Raw genomic sequence first — 21762 nt, 5'->3', positions numbered from 1 at the left:
CAAAGAGACACAAAACCACCACAAAGAGACACAAAACCACCACAAATAGACACAAAACCACCACAAAGAGACCCAAAACCACCTGTAGACCCATAACAACCACAAAGAGACACAAAACCACCACAAAGAGACACAAAACCACCACAAAGAGACACAAAACCACCACAAATAGACCCAAAACCACCTGTAGACCCATAACAACCACAAAGAGACACAAAACCACCACAAAGAGACACAAAACCACCACAAAGAGACCCAAAACCACCACAAAGAGACCCAAAACCACCTGTAGACCCATAACAACCACAAAGAGACACAAAACCACCACAAAGAGACACAAAACCACCACAAAGAGACCCAAAACCACCTGTAGACCCATAACAACCACAAAGAGACACAAAACCACCACAAAGAGACACAAAACCACCACAAAGAGACACAAAACCACCACAAAGAGACACAAAACCACCACAAAGAGACACAAAACCACCTGTAGACCCAAAACCACCACAAGGAGACCCAAAACCACCACAAATAGACACAAAACCACCACAGAGACGCAAAACCACCACAGAGACGCAAAACCACCACAGAGACGCAAAACCACCACAAAGAGACACAAAACCACCTGTAGACCCAAAACCACCACAAGGAGACCCAAAACCACCACAAGGAGACCCAAAACCACCACAAAGAGACCCAAAACCACCACAAAGAGACACAAAACCACCACAGAAACGCAAAACCACCACAAAGACAACCAGAACCACTTACTAAACTCTAATGAAAACAGTATGATTTTACTTTCATTGTGAGTAAAAACACTTTGTCACCACAAAACCGACAATGAGTCATGTAAGTGATTGTGACTCACTTGTCGTGGCCTCCATGTTTGGCATTTAGTTGAGTTAACAGAGTTATTAAGACGTAGGCAGCTAATCTGGACGTCTTTCTCCTGGGAAACACCCACCCACACACAGAAGCATAAAAACCAGAGATGACAGCCTTCGTTATGGAAAGTCAAATTCGTTGATCGGCCCGTTAGCACAGTTATTTGTGTTCTACTGCAGGAAGCAGTGGGCGAGGACTGATGCAACTTTTAAGTTTTAGGATTTTTCTCTCCTTTAGTTGTACCTGAGAGGGAGCATCAGTCACTAAACACGAGGGGAACCATTACTGAAAAGCTCCAGATGCTGGTGTTGACGTTTGTGTTTCCAGTTGTCCCACCTATGGCCACATCAGCTGTGGTGTGAATCCAGAATATGGTGCTTCCTCCAGTCCAGAGTACAGTGTCCCCTTTAGGGACAAAACACATGGAAAAAGTCAAAGCATTAAGGACACATGCTGCAAACCCATCAGTGCAACAAGTGGAGAAGCACGGGAGAAAAAAAGAAAGGAATGCTGTTAGTGCTCTGGGGTGATGGTGGTGGAGGGGGTGAGTTTGGACAGAGAGTAAATATTTGTGTTCCATCCGCCTCGATGCCTCCCTTATGGTGTCCAAAACCACCAGCTACCCCTCATATAATGCACCGTGTAGTGTTTTCACCATGGTGCAGTGGTGTCTGAATGCTGAATGTGTACTTCTAAACAAAACAGTCCCACAATGCATTGCTCCACATTTTAAAGATGAGAAAATACAGTCTGCAGCTGTTCGTGGTGTGAATTTGAGTTTGATTCCTACATCAGAACTTCAACTTTCATAAATATGTTAAAAAAAAATGACGTTACCTTTCACTGTTTTTGTAACCAGAGTCATAAATGACGTTACATTTTCACAACCGCGGCCCGACAAGCATCTAGTCTGTCATCACGTTACAGTTTCTAAGGTACGATGCGTTTTGATGAACAGAAACTCTCCACCTCTTTGTGCGTTATTTTAGAGTTTCCTCTACAAACCAGAACTTAGAGCAGTTTGTTTTTTTGATTGATTACCCTGCACGTCAAAGTGTTTGTCAAAGTCGTGTATTTGCATTTTGGTGCCTGTTGTGTAAAAGTCTATGAAAAGATCTGGTGGAGCTTGTTTGCAGCATTTTTCTTGTGTTCTGACTTTTGTGCTTTTGCACATTTCCATAATGTTTGTGCTTTTACCTTGTATGTGCCACCGTAACGGAGCCACGGGGACGCCTCCGTGCTGGCTTTAAAGTGCCTGCCATAAAAATCTAATTAGCACCGGGGCTGTGTGAGTGATCACGAGGACACAAACACAAACACATGGAGATGTCAGCCTCTCCCACACAACTCATCTCCTCCTGCGGCCTGTCACATCAGATTGACACCCACCTACTCACAGTGCGACACAGAGGCCTCGTTTGTACTTCCTGGCGTGTGTGTGCGGTCAGCGCGTGACGTCGCAGTTCTCCCAAAGCAACATGTTGTTTTTATTAGCAGGAAGTGAAGGCAGGCTGAAAATAGCCCCTGTGATTCAGAGCGCAGACGCTTTTAGCCCTGAAGTCGAGCCAAACTGTGGAAGCCCTGCATAGGTCGCCCTCCAAATCAAATAAACCGGATGATTTAGTAAACTACAACAGCCTGTCGCTGTCCAAACTGCACACAAACACACACAGCCTTGTATATTTACAGCACAACAGTAAACAGCAGAAGCATGTATGTTGATGTGTGTAGTCGTTACACGGAGCTGTGAAGCTGGCGCTGACATGAAACTCTCCTGGTTTGAATCATAGGAACCAAAATACCTGGTTCCTGATTAAAAAGTCAAAAATACAAGAAGAAGTGAGGGGGAGAAGTTAACTACGATTCCCAAGGTGCATTTCAGTGAGCAATACCCAGCCACATAGCTTGGCCAACAGCGAGTAGAAGTTTGAACTGACACTGCAGGAAGCTGAAACATCAGCAGGTCACTGAAAGTCTGACTTCATTAAGTGTAGATGATAAAGATCAGAACCAAAACAGCCTGAACAAAAAACCTACTGCTTTGAAATCTGCACATGTAGTGAAAAAGTGACAAAAAAACCTGTTCCTGTGTGGGAAGTTTCTCTGTCCTTTGGACCAACTCTGGTCATTTTGGATCTTTGTGGTTTTCTTTCGGTTTCAGTGGTTTTGCAGGTGTAACCAGGTGCCATCCTGACTCTGGACCTGGACCTGTGCACGTTAAGCCTGGTCAGTGATCCATTCCCACCCAATAACCACAGGGAAATGTGGATTTCAGCTGCTTTTGTCTCAGCTGCTTGCAGTGAATGCACTTGAAGTCCGTTATGTAACACGCAGCAGTGTCGTTCCTCCTGATAACCACAGAGCTGTGCTGTGCTCAGAAATCTGTCTGTGAGAGGAAACATGGCCGGTCTGGGGATTGCGTGCCATTGTCCCTCAAACACTTCAGTTTGAGTAGATCCAAATGTGTTTTGTGACAGAGGCTTTGGTCCACAGGGTATAGACAGGAAACTGGATCTGGAAGCCAAAGAATCCCACAGGGAACCTTCACATGCAGCCACTGACATCACACATAACCTTGAGTTTTACTTTGGAAACAGACTCTGCAATGGATTCAAGCCCAGAAAGAAAGTGTTGACACGCTATAATTACACCAGCACTGGTCTTTGTGCTGTAGTCTTTAAAACCCCAAACAAATTCTTTATCAGAATAGAATAAGAAAACTGCAAAACAGCTTCCACAACAACAACAACAACCAGTCAGCTGCGTGTCTGATTTCCACGCTGGCTGTGTGTCTCTGCTCTCAGAAATCTGTTATCTGTGGCCCACATGGCCTCAGACCTGCGGGGTGACAATCTGTAGATGCTCACGCTGATACGGCTGCACGGCGGCTTCACAAAACCCTTTTTGCTGCGCGGAGATCGCCTGACGTCAAACGATCGCGGCCGAGCGTGTGGACGCAGGGTGCTGTGTGAGGCTCCGTGGTGACGTCAAAGCGTTGTGTTACTGTGTTTACTCCATCCGTGAAAGATCAACATCAGCCTACAGTATTTATTGACACGCTGAAACACAGTCAGGAACCATAACATAACAAGCCATTTAACATTCTGCAGTGGCCTCAGGTTCATCACACGGTATTTCTAACGCAGGCGGCTGGACGAATCAGGGCAGAAAAAAACAAACAAAAACAAAAAAGTACACCAATAACAAAATGTAAAAGTACTGCATTACAGCTGAAAGCCCAGCACCGTCAGTACTATGTTGCTATAAAACCAGATTCATAGTATTCAAGTACAAAGGTGTAAGGAGTGATGCATATGGTGGAGGTACTGGAGTTTGAATGACTGCAGATTCTAATATAACTATGAAATAAAGGTAGTGGAGTAAAAACATTAGCACAAAATACTCGAGCTAAGTACAAATACCTAAAATTGTCCTCATGTTCTGTGTGTCCGTCTGTTCCCGCTGAAACGGGACGGGAACGAAATGAACGACGAGAATTAAAGAGTAAATTGTAAAATATAGTTGCAGCAGAAGCAGCTGAGAGAGAGGGCTAATTATTCTGGAACTAATACAGCACCTGTCTAATAAACCTGCCTGAGCTAAAATGCATTTTGAGCTGCAGCAGATGATTTTAGGATGAAGAGACGTGATTTAATCAGACCGAGATACTAAACCTGTTCTGATTTCAGCCCCTCCAGTGACAGGATTTGTCAGCTTGGGCTCCGGGAAGCTGATGTTTCATATTTATTCTGACATTTTTAATGGACTGCTGAAGCCCAAACCCTTAGAGCCAGTACCTGATGTTATGCAGAGGTACTTTATCTTGTTGTCAGGGAAGTCACCTTGTTAGAGACACCAGGGCCCCCTCAGCTTCGACCTGACACCAGCATTTTCAAACAGACTTTTAAGGGGGTAGAAGAAACCGGCGGGTTGTGGACAGACCCATAACTGGAGAAGGAGCAGCCTCCTGGTCAAACAGCTACATTAATGGAGTCGAGGCTGAAATAAAAAAAGGCGATGCTCCTGAGTTTGACCACACTGAGATACTTCTGTGTTTTCCCTCAGGCTTCTGGGCATGAGAACGAGTCACCAACGCCTGGGAAAATAAATCTGCCTGCTCATGGTAAACACTTCCTCATGTTCTCACACAGCATCTACACAGGCCTGAGCAGCCTGAAGACTCTCCACCTTCACAGAGTCAAAACATACATGACGACCTGCCCCATGTTCACCAGTTATAGGGAACTGTTTCAGCAGAAAGTCATCAGGAAATAAACACTGAGACATAAAATATTAATAACGCTTTACTTTTAGCAGCTAAAAGGAGTAAATAAGGAGAGAAGAGGGGAAGGGGGGGCAGAGGAGCTCAGTCCATGAGGGGAAGTCCCCAGGCAGTCTAGGCCTATACCAGCATAACTAAGGGATGGTGCTGGCATGGTTTGGTACTAAGTGGTCTTTAGGTTGGGCCACACAAGAAACACAAAGCCACCAGACTTTGCTGCCTCCTTGTGGTACAGCAAAAGTGATGCACAAACCACAGCTGAGCCCAACGGGTTCTCAGGAGGTTTTAATGGGACCTGCTGGGAACAAAATAACTGAAGAAGTTGTTGTAATGATAAGATAAAGAAACAAACAGCTGTGAGTCCTGATGCAACACACACACTAATCCCTGGGGAAAGCCTGACACCAAGTGGCCATTTGTTACAACTGCATATATAATAATACATATGTTTATTTTATTGCTGGATTACAGTGAATTAATGCTGCAGCTGCAAAGATCAATCAAAAATCAATCAGTTTTATCTTCTGACTGTGACTCCACAGTAAAATCCTGAATTTTGAATGAGTGAATAAAAAAACATGACGATGTTGTTGGTGTCATGTTTGCTCTTTAATCTTCATGGTTATCACAGACTGACAGGTTTCAATATGGAAAGAGTTCCAGTTCTTCACAGTATTGCATTTTGCACAGTGTTATACAAACTACAGAGTTTTCTCAGTGAAGGCACAAAACTAGAGATTACTTCTGCAAATAAAATCCCTATGGGAGAACAAGATGATATTAAACTTGGCCGTTGAAACAGTTTCACACAACAACAACAAAAAAAAAGTATTTCTACCGACTCACGGCAAGAAAGGTAGTAACGTTATAATCAAACTAACATTGATTCCAGAGAAAATACTTGCCTGGTTATATTTTTACCCACATGTCAAACTTCAGAGCTACTACACGTTTCCCCAAAACACTTTTAAACACACAGAAGTAATAAAAATCTACGCTCCGGACTCTTCCAAACCTGTGCATGAACCCTGCTGATTGTCCAGTGCACAACACCCCTCTCAGGTGAACTCCAACAGCTCCGAGCTGAGTGCAACTCTCCTCCGAGTACCATTAACACAGACCTCGCTCTGCTACAAAAGTACACAGCAGTAGAACAAACAGAAGTTGTTTTTTTTTTTGCTACATATGAAGCATGCTTTCACAGTAACACAAGAGCTACATATGTAGTAGTAATGGTGGTAGTAGTAGTATTAGTAGTAGTAGTAGCTGCTTCATGCATCTTCCACCACCGACCAGAAACACAACATGAAGCAGTTTCACCAGAGATGAGCCTGAAGCACCACCCACAGTCATCACCGAGAGTTACGCTGCCGTTTGCATAAAAAAGCCCACAACTCCAAGACCTCCAAGACTTCACGGCTTTTATGAGTCAAAGTGTGGGAGCATGACCAGACTGTTGGAATAGAGACGCTGCGATCAGTGCAAGTACAAATCATGGTGTAAATAAGACACAGAGTTTCAGCTGACACTGTAGTCAGTGGGAGAGAGGCAGTAAAACTACTGTCATCCAAAGTCCATAATGAGACAGCCTCTAAATAACTCAGTTTCCTCTTCCCACTGGACATTATTACTGTTTCCTCCGTTCAGATTTTTCACTCATACACACTTTCAGTCAAACATCTGGGGTCCCCTCAGTTTCCAGCTGTTCTAAAATGTGGAGTTTCCTGAAGCAGAAACCAACATGTGCAGGTGAAAACTCTCCAGGTCTCAGTCAATGTGATGTGAATGTTGGATCCTCCAGCAGCCTCACACCCTGTGGATGAATCTAATATTGTTGGCACAGACAGCACCTGTTGGTGCAGCACCCATAGGTGTCTTTCCCTCTTCACCTGGAGAGTCTGCAGACTGAGCTGCCATTAAATCGTTTGAAGCCGGACGTCTTGTTCTTTTCTTCCACAGCCTCATTATCCTGACTCCCTTTGTTCATTGGAACAGCCAGACCCAGTCCTGCCTCCTGCTGGGCTGGATGGTCCAAATCATGGACCCCAGTCTTTATACACACACAGTTTGTTGGAAGGACTCAGCCAAAGCTGGGACACCTGGAGGAAACTGTTTGCATCCATTTCCAAGGCTTCATTTCCTTCTGCTGCTGCAGGAAAGATGGAAGGAAGCATCACTGCATCTCTGACATTTCACTTCACTTCCTGCTTTGGGCCAGTTCAGCTTCAGCCCTGGACCTGAGCTGGAACATGAGGGGACCCCAAACCTTTGACTGGTGGTACCTCATTCACATGGAAAAAAAAAAACCAAAACATGCTGTTGTAAAATACATTCAGCAGTCAGTTTATTAGGAACCCGTGTCAGACTGAGTCAGTTTATTAGGAACCCCTGTGTCAGACCGAGTCAGTTTATTAGGAACCCCTGTGTCAGACCGAGTCAGTTTATTAGGAACCCCTGTGTCAGACTGAGTCTAATCCAAATGGTCCTGCAGTAAATCCTCCTTCATGAAGGTGATAATGTTCACTTTGTGTTTAAACAGTCTCAGAGCTGTTGTATTAAACGTAGTTTGATCTTGGCGTTCCTAATAAACTGACTAGTGGGTGTGCTGTGGTCAAAGTTCAAAGAGAAATGGGGATTAATTAGCAGCAGCACCAACACTTACACCATCAGTGCAGAAAGTCACAAAGTGCTACAGGAGTCAGTGTGATCTGTGCAAATCTCTGGGATAATCAGGCTCTTAAATGTAACTGGGTCAGGTTTTTATGTGTTCGGAAGCAGAAGAGACAAAACCCGGCAAAAGTTTATCCCCAGTGTGTTACGATTCATCAGTCCATGAAGCCAGTAAATAAACTGATGGCTGAAGCTTTTTTAGACTGTAAAACCAGTAATTAAAGACATATTCCATTTAACATGAATTTACATTATTTCAGGAATGTATCATGAATGAATTAAAGACCCTTCCAGGACCTGCAGACACCCTGCTGAAAATAAATAAGACCCAGATCAGTGTTCTGCCAAGGTAAAGTACTGTAGTACTACTACTTCCACCTGACAACACGTAATAGTTTTGTATACAAAATATCTATTAACACTGTCAATAAAACATAAAGCGACGACAGCAAAGATACATTTACAACGAATACTGTCTTTTACATTCTTATCATTGGATGAGTGCAAAATGACGTGTAAACAGATTGTACAGAGCGATGCCTAAAGAGAGGAATGATTCTATCAAACAAGCCGTCCCGAGGTGCTTAGTGTACTGCAAATGAACTGTGTGCATTCATGGCACTGTAAGTCACTTTGGATGAGAGCACTGATAACGCCGTCATTCGTGATGAGTCAGGTCCTAAAGCACGGCAGCTCTTCAGCGTGAGCTAAACGTTAACTCAGAGTACATTCGTTACACACGTGGCGTCCTCCCAAACCTGGGCCTGCTTCTATAAAGTTTTCTCTCCACGTACAATTAACAGACAGTATCTGCAGCCTTCAAGATAAAAGTCGAGGATCACATGCAAAATGTGTCTGACCCAGGCCTGGTGTAAACTTACTCCTGCCTGTGCTCTACAAACCACATCAGAGCTGTGAGGGCACTACACTAATAACCAACATACAGCACATACAGCCAAGAATCCGACTAGTGTAGGCTGTACGCCGGTCAGCCAGACACGCAGCTTACAAGCACACACCGTTTTATCTGACTAAACAACGCACCAGTGGATGTCAACAAAGACTCTGTCTGCTGAAAATTCAGACTAATCTAAACTGAATATAATCATTAGCTGTAGCTTCAGCACTGGAGTTTAGGCTTTATCAGAGAGCAAACAGACACGATCGTTACCATTTGGCCTTGAAAGCACAGGCAGAGGTAAGATAACTGGACTGACGTGAAGCTTCGACGAAAAGAGACGAGGCATCACTCAGACTGAGACTCTTCTCATTGTTTCCATGATCAGACCTCGACTGTAATTAAACCTTAAATCAGGGGATGAATACAAAAGCACACTTTTAGCTGGAGCTTCTCTGTGACTGGGATAACCTATTACACTGCACATAATAACATTATGACTTGTGCCCACAGATGAAACAGGAAGCTGTCATTCATTTGAACGTCCAAGTAGTGAAAGTTTACCCACAAAGAAAAAGGACCCAGTGCAGATTTTTTTACTTCAGCATAATAATCTGTGGAAAAGTATGAAACACAGTAACACAAGCGTCAAAGGAAGAGTTTATAAATGTTTCTGTTCCTGCCAACTAAGACATTTCAAATTGCATTTCAAAGAAGTGACTCAGGTGTGTGGGCAAAAGTTTGGGCTTAGTAAATTTGATAAATGGAAACAGCTGGATGTCACGGTTACTTCAAAGACTGTGACCTTGCAGTACTTTTCCACAGGTTACCACACTGGAATAAAATCATTGTGTAAAAGGGTTTTACACTGTGACACTCCCTCTCTCCGGTCTTTCTGTTCTAGGCCTCGTACCCGGCCGAGCGGCGGCGCTGCTGGTTCCAGATGTCGTCTCTGTGCTCGGGTCGGCAGAACAGCCTGGACGACTGAGCCAGCCGTTCCCGGTGCTCACGCTCCCGGTCTCGTTCTCCGCCCACTTTGGAAAAAGAGGGGCGGCTGCTGAACTGGGAGGAGGAAGGGGGCCTGTTGTCATGAGGGCCAGAGGAGGACAGCTGACCTCCTGCTGACCTGAAACCACAGAAATACGAAGAAATTAAGGAGAGCAAGGAGACTGTGAATTCAGAATGCAAACCTGAATAGTTTTAGCATAGTCGTTTTATTTAAAGGACCTAATGGGTGTTTTCTTATTGATAAAGGTGAAAATCATCACGACTCAGACCTGAAGTCAATGCTGGAGATCAATGAAGGGTCTGCAAATAACAGTTTGCCAAATGAGTGTGACAATGACAAAGTTTCCAATCAAACATGGTGTAAGAAAATCAGTGATCAGAGTGGGCTTCAGTGTTTCAGCGGCTGTTTCCAGAGCTGCAGCTGTAAAAAGCCAGTGTCCACTACCTGCTCAGCAGCAAACAGCAGACAGACACAGTCAGAGATGAGCTGGTGAACATGATGGAGCATTTAGCAGCTGAAGAGCCAGAGGACGGTGCCTCTAAATTCAACAGTGACAACACAGAACAGGCTCTTTGGGCCAGAGGGAAAGGTAAAGGGTGAATAATGCTCAGGGATATGGTACAGGAACACAGGCTGACAGCAGATCTCAGTGATCACCACAGTGAAAGGAGAAAGTGTCACATGCTCAGTGATGAATTGACCATGACGACAGAGGAATCTGACAGACGACACGAGAGGCCTCATGAATGATGCAGCAGCCGCTCTGTCACCTTCTGACTTTGATTCAGAGCAGCAGCAGATTTCCTGCCCTGTTAGAGGACGACTCACTGCTCAGTCTGATCCTCGTCCTGAGAATGGCCATAACTCTAAAACTACCTGTTTCATTTCTTCCACCTGGATTACAATTACAAAAAAATCTCGTGTCACGTCGCAGTTGTAGCTGCCAGGATTTTTTCTAGCAGCTCTACACTGGTTCCCTATCAGGTTAAGGACTAAGGTTAAGACTTTTTTCTTATTACTTTTAAACCCAGCTACATCTCAGACCTTCAATCCCTAAAGAAACACATTTTACAGACTTCTGAATGGAACTTGTCCAAGTTCACCACAGTTCATGTTAATGTGAAAAGTCTGCACTGACCGGAGAGACTCTACTGGGATGACTGCTCAGCTTTTAATAATTACTATTGAGAATTCTAGTGTGATCAGGACACTCACCTGCTTTTAGTGATTCTGCGAGGTCCATTCTCAGTTGGCTGCTGGTGCTGCCGAAGAGACAAAAGGTCAAAGGTCAGGATTACTGCCACACACCATATACGCTTTGATAAACTCCTGAAGAAGAGCTCCCGCTGGTGTACCTTGTAGTGGTTGCACTGTGGCGGGCTGCCGTTGACCTGGTAATACTCCACCAGTCTCTCAGCCAGAGCGATGCGTCTCAGCAGGTTTTCGATGAAGCGCTGGATTCGAACTTTACCGCAAGTCTCCTGTTGGGCCGCTGCTTCCAGAAACTTCTGAATGGTTATCACCTCCCTGGAGAATATCAATCATATTTAAATACAGCACATGAATAAAGCACTTGCAGGGGATTCTGAATTAGGCTGTTTTCTCACCCTGCAGCATGTTTTCACCGTGCATGTTTTGACTACTGTGATTTCCCTGTGAAATTGTCTCTTGGATGTGTTTTCTTAAGCTACAGTGCCTGGAGCTATTCAGGCCTGTTTACCTCTCTCGTCGTTCCAGTTCGTTCTCTGAGGCGTTGAGCTGTTCCCTCAGTGCAGCAATAACCATCACAGCCACGTCCACCTGCCGGCTCAACGACCTCTCCCGCTCTGCCACCTCCTGCCTCTCCTGAGCCAGGTGCTGCGAGTGAGCGCGCTCGCACAGGAGCTCCGTGTCGGTCTGGGCCAGCTCCGTGCTCACCTTGGCCAGTCGACGCTGCATGGTGCTGTCGGCCGCCCGCAGGATGCTGGCCAGTCGCCGACGCACTGCGGCCGAGGCTGCCGCCGTCTCCAGACCGGAGTAGGAGTTCTGCTCTGGTGGTTACAGCAAAGGAGACAGGAGTTACTGCAGATGCAGCCATGACTGCATGACTGTAATCATGATTACTGAGCACTAAAACCATCTCCTGAACTATACTTGAGCCTCAACCCCAAAGCGACCATAGTGTCACAGCAAACTCCTGGCCCCACATGTGTAAGTTTGACCCTGCTCCAAGAGATAGAATAAAGAAACCTGAACGCACCGACCAGGTCCAGGTCCAGGTCTAGGTCTCGAGATGGGCCAAGAGGAGATGGAAGCAGGAATGGGGGGTGCTGGTGGTTAAGGTGATCGTGACCTGCGTCTGATTTTTTGGTGGACATTTTGATATCCTCCTCATATCTACTTCCATCTTTCTCTTCTCCATCATCTTCCTCCTCGTCCTCTTCTCCTACAGCTTCATCTTCTGTCCCCTCTTCCTCTTCATCGTCCTCCTCAGCCTGCGTCCCCACCCCGACACTCTGGGTGCGTCTCCTCACAGAGCTGTAGGAGTGGGGATAACCGCTGTCTCTGCTGTCGCTGAGGGAGCGTACATGAGGTGGCCGCCCTGTGCTCTGATGCCCCCTGCGGGTCGGGAGGCTCATGTCGTGCCAGGGAATCGCTGCCGTCAGGGCGTCCGGGGGTTTGCCCGTGATACTGAAGCTGCCACCGATCACGTCCGGTGAGCGGTATGAGTGCCGGTACTCCAGGTGGGCGCGAAGAGAGGCCAGGCTGCGGAAACGCTCCTGCTCGCCACAGCGAGGGCAGCGGAAGGGCAGGTTGCAGGAAGTGACGGCGTCGGTGATGGCGCCGCAGGCCTGGCCGTTCCTCTCTAAGAGGAAAGAACCAGAACCTCTGGAACACAGCTTCTGCTGCATCACTCTATACCTGCACAGAAGAACAACAGAGATGGAAGTGATTAGTGATGAAATAACCAATTAATCAATACACAGACTATTCTGAGAACTGATTATTAATCAATTACCAAATATAATCAGGTTCTGGCTTCTTAGATGTGAGGACTTCTAGTTTAACTATTGTTAAAATACTTTACAGAAAGAGGATTTTTAATGTGAGTCATAGCTCATTTTTAGGCACATTAAAAATTAAAATCACAGTCTGTTCTCTCAGGTTAAATATTTATCAGTGACGGTGCAAAAAAAAGGCAAAACCTATGATAATAATTTAAATGGTTTAAAATATAATTTACAGTATGTTTGTCACTCTATATTGTCAGGTATAAATCGTCGTATAATTCCTGCAGCGTGTGAATAAAAGCCAGGAGGACAGACAGCAGCGAACAGCGGATTTATTCCCACATAAACAAACAAATAAACAAACAAACATGTTTCTGTTTGCAGCGTCCATTTCATTCTGTGTAGCCGTAGCATCGTTAGCCGAGGCTAACGTTAGCTAGCGGGGAGAAACAATCGCTTAATCATTGTTGAGCGGGAAACAGATTTAACGCGCGCGCTTACCGGCCGCAGTTTAACGGCAGATTGTAAATAAACGTCTCACCGTCAGTGTCTGAAGGCGGCATGTCGCAGACGGAGACAGACGGTCCGCATGATGTCATTCAACCGGGAGACAGAGGGACAAGCTAACACGAGTTAGCCACCGAACCACAACATCCGGTCAGCCCTTTCAAATTAAATCTATGAAGTGACGGTGAACGTTACTTCCGGTCAATAAAAAGTAAAAGTCCCGAGAGTTCTGTACTGCAGTAGAAATAACATATACTGCTGGGTAGCTGACGTTAACTACCTTATATACTTCTAATTTGAAGTACTTTCCATACTGCTGGGTATCTTGTGAATTTCCTCCCAGGGATCAAAAAAGTTTGATGATCAGTCTGTATTTTGTTGGATCCATCTGATCCTGAAAAGGAACTAAAGTTATCAGATAAATGTAGAGCAGGAAAAAGTCCAAGGTTTGACTCTGACATGTAGTGAAGTCCAAGGATGAAGTAGCACAGCATGGAAATACTCAGGTAAAACACAGATACATTAAAGGTTTTCTTGAGAACATCACCTTAGGTCTGAGGTCAGATAAATAGGATCATAATAAATGGAAAAAGAGTTTTATTTATCATCATGATCATCTTCACCACGCACAGTACAAACAGAGATGGTGCAGCTCATAATCCCGTCACAGTTTCAATGCCAGTTTCACTACCAGGCTGAGTGTTTCTAGAATTGCATGAACATGAGACCAAGTAGCTGCCAGCATGAAGAGATTTCAGCTGTTATGTGTTTTAACCAACAGACAACATCAGCGAATAAAACAACATGGGACTTATATGTTTAATTCTCTGTAAACAACATGTAATATCTCATTTGTTTAAGCCAAACAAAAAAATGACATATAAAAACTATAATTTGTCAAACTATCCCTTTAATGTTTTCCACTCTAGACTTTCTGCAGCAACAAAAGTTCACAGATTTGAGGTAAAATGCATTTTCCCCTTCGTCCTCCCTTTCTTTTTTCAGTGGGATTAGTGCCAGATTAGGTTAAAGATGGTTCAGACGTGATGTCCAAACCAGGTGGGGAGGAAACTGTACCAACCCTGAAGGAGCAGGAGGTCTGTCTGACTCAGCCCGGGGCAGAAAGTCCCTCTGACTCTTCTTCTACTTCCTTTATCTGCCTCTCTTCCTTCACTTCCCTCCTTCTCTTGCTTCCTACTGACAGTTCAGCTGGTATTTGAGTTTGGCTCCCAGCCTGGTTCCTGACAGGTGTTTGCTGAAGGCCTCGTCCATCTCTTGGCTTTGTTCTGCTGTAAAATGGTTCCTCCAGTCCCCGACCTCACCTGCTCAGGTATAAAAATAGGATACAGATAAAGAGCTGCACTCTTCCCACAAATCTGTACTCAGATCCATTCAAAATTATAGAAGGATCATCTGAAACATCAAAACTAAGCTGAAGTTTTCATTTATTAAAAAAACCCATTGCTGCCCATTTTAAAGGTTTTCTGCAAATACATGTATTCACTCTCTTGACTTTGATAAGAGGATCAGCCATTCTCACGTCTCAAGAAACATTTGTAAAATCAAATTTCAGTTTTTATATGCATAATATAAGATGTCTAAACATATTTTCACATTATCTTTATAAGCTATTAAGGGAGACTGAGCAGAAAATGTGAATCTTATCCATTTCAAATCAGATTTACAGGGCAATGACATGCAACAAGGGAAGGGTTGACTAATCTGTGCTTTTACTCTCAAGGTTTTAAGGTACATGTTACTGCTGACACTTTGTTCAGTGAAATTCTCAGTGCAGGACCTTTATTTGAAAAGTGTTCTTTGTGAGTTTTTAAGTACAAAATACTAGTACTTGACTGTGCGTACAGTATTTAAAAATGAGACTCTGAGGAACCTTTTCTGAAGATGATGTTGGCCATGGTGCTGTGGGAGTTGACAGAGCTCTGCTTCATGGCGCTGAAGGTGCTCTGGTCTGCGACCTGCTGCACCTGAGCCTCCGTCAGGCTGAAGCCAAAGAAGCTGGAGATCTGATGGATGCTTTCATTCAGGTCCTGCAGGACAGGAAACAGAATCATTACAGACACTGTTACTTCTTCTGTAATGAAGACAAATGTAGACTGTGACATTAGTTCAGTCTTTATGAATTTATCATGGTACACAAATCAACATGTTAGGATGATATGTTACTTATCACTACTAAAAATACCAAATATCACATGTACAATATTTTTTGTTTATTTGTTTATTCAGCTACTAAACCTCATATATATATATATATAAAAACAATAGGAATAACTTGTTAAAGCTGTTGCTTTCTCTAAGATGGTCTGATCAGTGTCTGATCTACCTGTTTTAGGTCTTCGTAGGTGACAACCATGACATTTGGGTCATCCATCTTTTTCTCCCAGGCCAAAGCGTGGTCAAAGTATGAGCCCCAGGAGACTACACACACACACACACACACACACACACACACACACACACATCAACAACAAACAGATCACCAGTGAGGGTTAATTTTATGATTTAAAGTGTCTAAACCATAAACTTCCACTGGTTATACAGCGACTTGGTGAGAAGAGATGAGAAAAGTAGCACGAGCTTCTACAACGGAAACACGAGTCAGGAACTGACGTTGGATCAAGGGTTCCCTGACCTGTAATAAGACAGAGGGAAAAATCCCTCTTGTCTTTTCTTAAGATTAGAGGTAAAACAAAACAGCGTTTGCTGAACTTTCAGCCACTAATCAGTGTTTATCAGTGTTGGAAAGAGGAGTCACCTGTTTTTATCTTTTTTCCAGTTTCCACTGGTTTTCTTAATGGTGACACATGTTCCACCTTTTCTGTAACGGTGTGTGTGACCTGTACTTTTACATCATTAATGGACATAAGAAACTTCTCTCCCTCCCCAGATGTTTTAGGCGAACGTGATGGTGGATATCCTGCCCTGAGAAGGCCTGAGTGTTTGACGCTGTAAACACACCAGCACTGCAGCTTTAGCTCTGCTTAGATTCCAACATTTCCACAGTGAACATGCTGTTTCTTAGCAGCAGCTGAGCTCAGGATCCTAAAGTCAGACTGTAGTGAAAAACAAAAGCTCCTATAGTCCTCAATATCTGATATTAAACTTCCTCATTGACCATAAACGTATGGAGAGTTTTATTTCTCTTTTTAGTCTTGAACTACTGAACCTATAGTGGTTTTTAAAGATTTGCATCTTAGCCTGGAGCCAAAAACAGGGTCAAGTAACACACTTGGTTTTTGTCTTTCCCTGGGATTTGTTGACAATAACACCACCCCTATTGTCTGAGCATGTTTTATGAAACACAATGTGGCGTCATAAAAATGTCCCCTCAGCTCATTCACTTCTAGTTTCAGGATCCTCAACATGTGCAGGATGACTGAGAAGTTTTTCATTCACGTTAGTCAGATAATAACGAATGTGTATAAATACACACTGCACGTTATCTGCCCTCTCTGTGCTGTCTGCTCACCGTCTCCACTCATGAAGTCGGAGTAGAAGGATTCCCAGGACTGTCCAGACGGGAGAACTGGGTTGTTGTTGGTGAAGTGATAGTAGGACACCAGAGTGTCTTTAGGGTTCCTGAAGATCACCAGCATCTGTGCAATTCGCACAACAACAAATTACAGACTAGCTTTAAAATCCAAATATATTCTGTGCTTGATAAAGAATCATGTTTTATTTTTTTATTCTTTGCACATTTAAATTCCAACCAGCTTTGGCCTCTATTAGACTAGTTAACAGGAAGATGTGACCTTTGACCTTCTACAGTTTATGTGTGAGGGGATGAAAGTGGATCTGCAGAGGTTTTGTATGACCCACCTTTGTTTTCTTTGTGTAGAAGGACGCGGGGATGTTGTCCGGATGCATGTGGGTCCCCAGGAGTCTTGGAGAAGGAGCCTGATCCACAGCCTGAGGGGACATGAGACTGTTTCCTGATCTGTGGTAAAGGTTTGGTTAAGTCTGGGAAACTAAAACTACGTGGTTAATGTCCAGGTACGATGGTGATGATGGTTAAAAGAAGACAAAGCTGGAGACGGATGCAAACAGCAGTCTCTGGTGCCAAAGTCCCAGGCTTTGTTACTGTGAACTGAATACCAGAAAACACTCAGCCAGCCCCAATCACAGACTCGAGCGTCGCCCGGGCGTGAGTCATGGGGAGGTCAAGAAAGGTTCAACTTCCAAATGCCTGTGTGGGAAACTGTCGCACAGGCATTTGTCACACACTTGAAGCACTGAGTTTTTTACAGTCAGCTCTTGAGTTCAGTGAAGAGAACTGTGAACAAAATGGACAAAAAGCTGAATGCTGTTCCCTGCACCAAAACGCCAGGCTTCAGGCCTGTGATGGAGAGAGAGCCAGGCTTTGGCTTGTCAAATGTGTGACAAAAGAATCCACCATCAAATGTCCACTTATTGGCTTTCTGAGGCTTTTCAGGACCTGAGCTGTGGTCAGAAACTAATACTAATGAAGCATTGCTGCCTCCTAGAAATCACACTGGAAAAGCTGCTCCTGTATTTGCAGGATCAAATACATTTAGTGGTATTTTTTACTGTGTACTCAGACTTCTACCTCTGCTACGGTTAGAATAAAACAGCAACACACCCAAAATAATGGCAGGTGTGGAGGAGAAATGGGATTATCGACCTGGATCCACAGACTTCAAGTGACCAGGTCACAACAGAACTTTTCAAATGACACGATCTTGTCACACCCTGAGCTGCAGGCTCCATTTTCTTTATGAAACATGACCAGGACGTTGCTTTGCAAAGAAATGCTGCTGTGAGCGCCACTAACCAAACTCCTTTCTACATTACTTTAGTAGGATGGAGCTTAACACCAGAATAGTAAGTTAAAACAGGTTTTTACAAAGCGCTAACATTGTTTTAATCTTCACATAATGAATTGAGATGTCACCATAGAGATATAGTTTGGCTTGTTTACTGCTGATTCAGCAGAAACACACAGACTTTATCTCTGTCAATCTGCTTGTTTTCCCACAACAGACACACAAACTTCTGCTCGGTACCTTTCGGATTTCCGGTCCAAAAAACTCGATCAGCGGTGGCCTCCCGGATTCTATTTTCACCCCGGTGGACTCTGTAATGATCTTCCCCATCACCCCCACCATCCAGTTAAAACCTGCACACACACACACACACACACACACACACACACACACACACACACACACACACACACATATGGTGAACCATGACAGCAGCCTCCCTAAAGACAACAAACACCTGAAATACTGGGAAATGGCATGATGCACAACCTGTTTTCCTGCCGAGGAGGAGAGAACATACTGACCTTGTAGCTTCAGAGCTTCAGGGAAACTGAAGGGTTTGGTGATTTTATTTCTGGTTTGTGGGGGGAGCTGTGATGTTTCCCACTAACTAAAGAAGCACGTCATACCGTATGTAAGTGATGTTGATTGATGAGGAGGTCACACAGAAAGAAAATAATGGACCAGGTGGAGTTTTGGAGTCTGCTATGAGGACACCTGGTTGGATTGAGCCACAGGGCAAAACTCTGGAGAAACTGAGCTCCTGTTGCCACCTGCCATGTGCAGCAGTTTCACATTTTCCCAGGTATCCAGACATGAATACAAATATTAACTGATAATTGATTAAGTCTTTTCCAAGTGAAAAAAAAGTTCCTCACTAGTTTTTATGAGATTGAACATCTATGAATCTAAATATTTTAAGTGCACAGCTCTATTATATAAAATTATGTTTCCATATTCCATATTCCCACAACAGTACAGTGAGACTGCCCACAGCCCTGGTCTGGATCATACTCAGTCTTTTCAGTCAAACTCATTGCTACTGAAGAAAACGTCACATATTTCAAAATCTGCATAAAGAAACCAAACCTATCCTTTAACGACAGCAGCTCCTTGAAAATGACTCCTGGCTGCACCTGAGAAACATTTTGTGAACTAAAACTGGTCTCAGGAGGCAGAGGAGGATAAGAAAAACAACTTTAGAGAGACGTAGTTCGGCACATGGAGAACATTTATGGGGAAATAAACGGCAGCACACAGTAAATCTGTTGAGGTGAAGGTCAGGCTGATCCTCCACTATCTCATCCATCTCTCATAAAGACATCAGGAAGTCATCATCTGTGGCTGTCTGCTGTGCAAATGTGTGATTTAACTGGCTTTAACCTCAACAGGCTTGTTTGCAAAGAGGCGTCCCATTGGCTGCACTGGTGGATGGAACGTGCAGCCCCTCACCCAGAGCTAAATGGGTGTTTTACCCATGTGGGTGCTGGTCCAAACAGGCGGATGGAGATGTAGGTTGTGTGTAATCTCACATTCCCCTGAAAGCGATGAGCTTACCCTTCTTCAGTCGTTTGTCCACCAGTGAGCTGTCGTGCAAAGTAAAGAAAACACTTCCCTAAAAACAAAACATGTCACATTCCTCAGAAGCCCAGTGGAGACAGCAGGAATGTCACGCTTTTCTCCCCGCACGGTGAGCTCTTTGTGTTCGTAACAAAAGGAGATTAAAGATGCTGTTACATGGTGCTTTTAAATATCAACAATTCATCATCTCATTCACCTGGACCGAGACCTGACAAGACCTCATCATGCTGCACAAATCTCCAACACAGTAAAACCACAAAGCTTTGTTTTTACAGCTCTGTTTGTGCACATGTTCACTTTGGACAGAGTCCGGTCTGTTGTTCACCCTCGGTTCTAATCTTTTACTGCAGTGAACACACATCAGACTGAGATAAGAACATCTGTCTTTTTATCTAAGAAAGTAAATATGTTTTTATGAGCTATTCTTTTTACAGCGTACTGTTTGCTGAACTTAATAATTCATATTAAAAGTGACTGGAGAAAGGAAGGTCAAAGGTCAGAGCATAGAGGGAATATGAGACTAGAGGCTCATGAACACAGACCACAGCACTACAGAAGCCTGGGACTCTCAGACTAGGAGTCACACAATGAAATACACAGGTGAACCTGCTCCACCTGAATCTGAGAGTTTAGCTGAGGTGATGAGGAGATCCACAGATGTTACCCTGAATCCTACAGCACACTTAACACCTAAATACTACAGCTGCTTGCACCAGTCACAGCACCTGAATCAGATCCTCTTAGCTGTTACTCTCTGGCTACACAGCTTCTGTCTATTGATAACTTTCACTCACCACATTTGGGATACGCCACCAGCATGATATCATCCTCTCTGGCCTGGAAGTTCTCCAGACTCTTTAAATGGTCCTCAGGGCACATCAGGCGCGGGTACAGCACCCCGTTGTATCTGTACAGCTTCTCCTCTTCACTGATTTCCTTTGCCATCTGCAGCTTGGACTGTAGCTGTGTGGCGAAGACGTTAGAGCTCATCCTGCTGCACACACCTGAAACTCTGGCTTCTTGCCGCAGTAGGTCAGAGACACTAATTTAAGAGTTTCAACAAAGAGTTTAACAGGAGGTGCCTTTGTGCAGCTGAGTGTTCATCTGCTGCTGTCCTGTGAGCAAGTGAGCAACGAAGGAAGAGTGAGGGAAGGAGAAGGGGAGAAAGGGTGTGTGCAGCTGTAAAAGGAGGAGGAGACGCCAGGCACCTCCTCCTCTACACATACATGTAGAAAATGTGTGCGTGACTGAAGGGAAATGCCTATACAGAGGTCACCAGAAGGGAGGTACATGCAGACAGACTGAGCACAGAGCCCCTCTCTTACTCTTCCACACAGTGTCCGGTTCAATTCTGCTGCAAAATAGCAAATGGCATTCATTAAAGTCTGGTCACAATCATGTTGTTCGCTCTCCTCTCTAAGTCCAGCTTCCTCTTTGTGCAGCCCAGAGTCTCATTAGTATTTAGCTGTCAAACAGCCTCCAACGAGAAAACCCCCCCCACAAAAACTGAGATCTAAGGGAAGAAACGGGAGAGACGTCCAGGGGAGATTTGAAAGCAAGATACTACGTCCTCAGTCAGGTGGGTGTGAAACAAAAGCCTTATGAAAGGTGATAAGAAAGTTTGTTCTTCGGTTTCTACAGCATGTGTTCCTGTTGTGTAAGCCTGCTGTCTCCTGGACTACGTTTCCCAACTCGTCACTGCTGCTTTGCTGCTGCATGTGCAGACATAAGGACGACCTGCAAGAGACATGAAGTCAAAGATCTTCTCAATTCTGAAAATACTCTGTCCTTTATTTCCCTTAATGCAACTACAAGATATCTTTTAACACAAACACTGCTACAAACACACAACAGAAGGAACACACCCATTCATTATCATTCATCACGAATGATAATAGGGGTCAAACCCAGTTTCTAGCCTTAGGGCATGCTGGGTAATCTCACTAGTGCAGCCCCTAACATGCTAGTATAGTGTGTAGTTTGCTGTGTTTTAGTTTAGAAGACTGAACAAATATTTAAATGTTAAGTAGAAATGGGAATTGATATTATTGATACCAATACCATCATCGATTCCCTTATTAAATCCTGATCAGCAAAAAACACTAGAATTCTGGCACTACAGAGAAATA

General features: G+C 44.2%; 2 protein-coding genes across 6 annotated transcripts; both read right to left on the bottom strand.

Moving 5' to 3' along the window:
• Positions 1–5763: 5763 nt before the first annotated feature.
• On the bottom strand, positions 5764–13405 carry znf365 (zinc finger protein 365). Of its 5 annotated transcripts, none has more exons than XM_026309118.1 (7): positions 13282–13405; positions 11990–12651; positions 11471–11780; positions 11106–11277; positions 10966–11015; positions 9655–9867; positions 5764–6626 (listed from the first exon to the last, which is right to left on the bottom strand). In XM_026309118.1, the coding sequence occupies exons 2-7, from the start codon at positions 12639–12641 to the stop codon at positions 6596–6598; spliced, it is 1428 nt and encodes a 475-aa protein (XP_026164903.1). In that variant the 5' UTR covers positions 12642–12651; positions 13282–13405; the 3' UTR covers positions 5764–6595. The 5 variants fall into 5 exon arrangements, with proteins under 5 accessions (XP_026164903.1, XP_026164899.1, XP_026164900.1 ...); XM_026309114.1 differs by having other exon boundaries at positions 13242–13373; XM_026309115.1 differs by having other exon boundaries at positions 10966–11012; positions 13242–13373.
• A 647-nt stretch (positions 13406–14052) lies between these two features.
• sult6b1 (sulfotransferase family, cytosolic, 6b, member 1) lies at positions 14053–21316 on the bottom strand. The gene is made up of 7 exons (XM_026308542.1): positions 20428–21316; positions 18293–18405; positions 17088–17177; positions 16738–16864; positions 15592–15686; positions 15139–15295; positions 14053–14569 (listed from the first exon to the last, which is right to left on the bottom strand). The coding sequence occupies exons 1-7, from the start codon at positions 20621–20623 to the stop codon at positions 14442–14444; spliced, it is 906 nt and encodes a 301-aa protein (XP_026164327.1). The 5' UTR covers positions 20624–21316; the 3' UTR covers positions 14053–14441.
• Positions 21317–21762: the final 446 nt, after the last annotated feature.

The sequence above is a fragment of the Mastacembelus armatus genome, chromosome 15 (genome assembly GCF_900324485.2).
Source record: "Mastacembelus armatus chromosome 15, fMasArm1.2, whole genome shotgun sequence".
In the NCBI taxonomy this organism is placed as follows: Eukaryota; Metazoa; Chordata; class Actinopteri; order Synbranchiformes; family Mastacembelidae; genus Mastacembelus; species Mastacembelus armatus.
Note: the sequence above shows the minus strand (reverse complement) of the source record. Positions and strands in the feature narration are given on the sequence as shown.

What these genes read in the sequence shown, in the direction of transcription:
- sult6b1 (XM_026308542.1), bottom strand. Translation starts at nt 20,623, where the DNA reads ATGAGCTCTAACGTCTTCGCCACACAGCTACAGTCCAAGCTGCAGATG. An exon ending in CCTACGAAGACCTAAAACAG is followed by an intron (nt 15,296 to 15,591) that starts GTAGATCAGACA and finishes CCTGTCCTGCAG; the next exon opens with GACCTGAATGAAAGCATCCA. An exon ending in CAACATCATCTTCAGAAAAG is followed by an intron (nt 14,570 to 15,138) that starts GTTCCTCAGAGT and finishes ATACCTGAGCAG; the next exon opens with GTGAGGTCGGGGACTGGAGG.
- znf365 (XM_026309114.1), bottom strand. Translation starts at nt 13,339, where the DNA reads ATGACATCATGCGGACCGTCTGTCTCCGTCTGCGACATGCCGCCTTCA. An exon ending in CACAGTGCAACCACTACAAG is followed by an intron (nt 11,016 to 11,105) that starts GTACACCAGCGG and finishes TTGTCTCTTCGG; the next exon opens with CAGCACCAGCAGCCAACTGA. An exon ending in CAGCGCCGCCGCTCGGCCGG is followed by an intron (nt 6,627 to 9,654) that starts GTACGAGGCCTA and finishes CTATTCCAACAG; the next exon opens with TCTGGTCATGCTCCCACACT.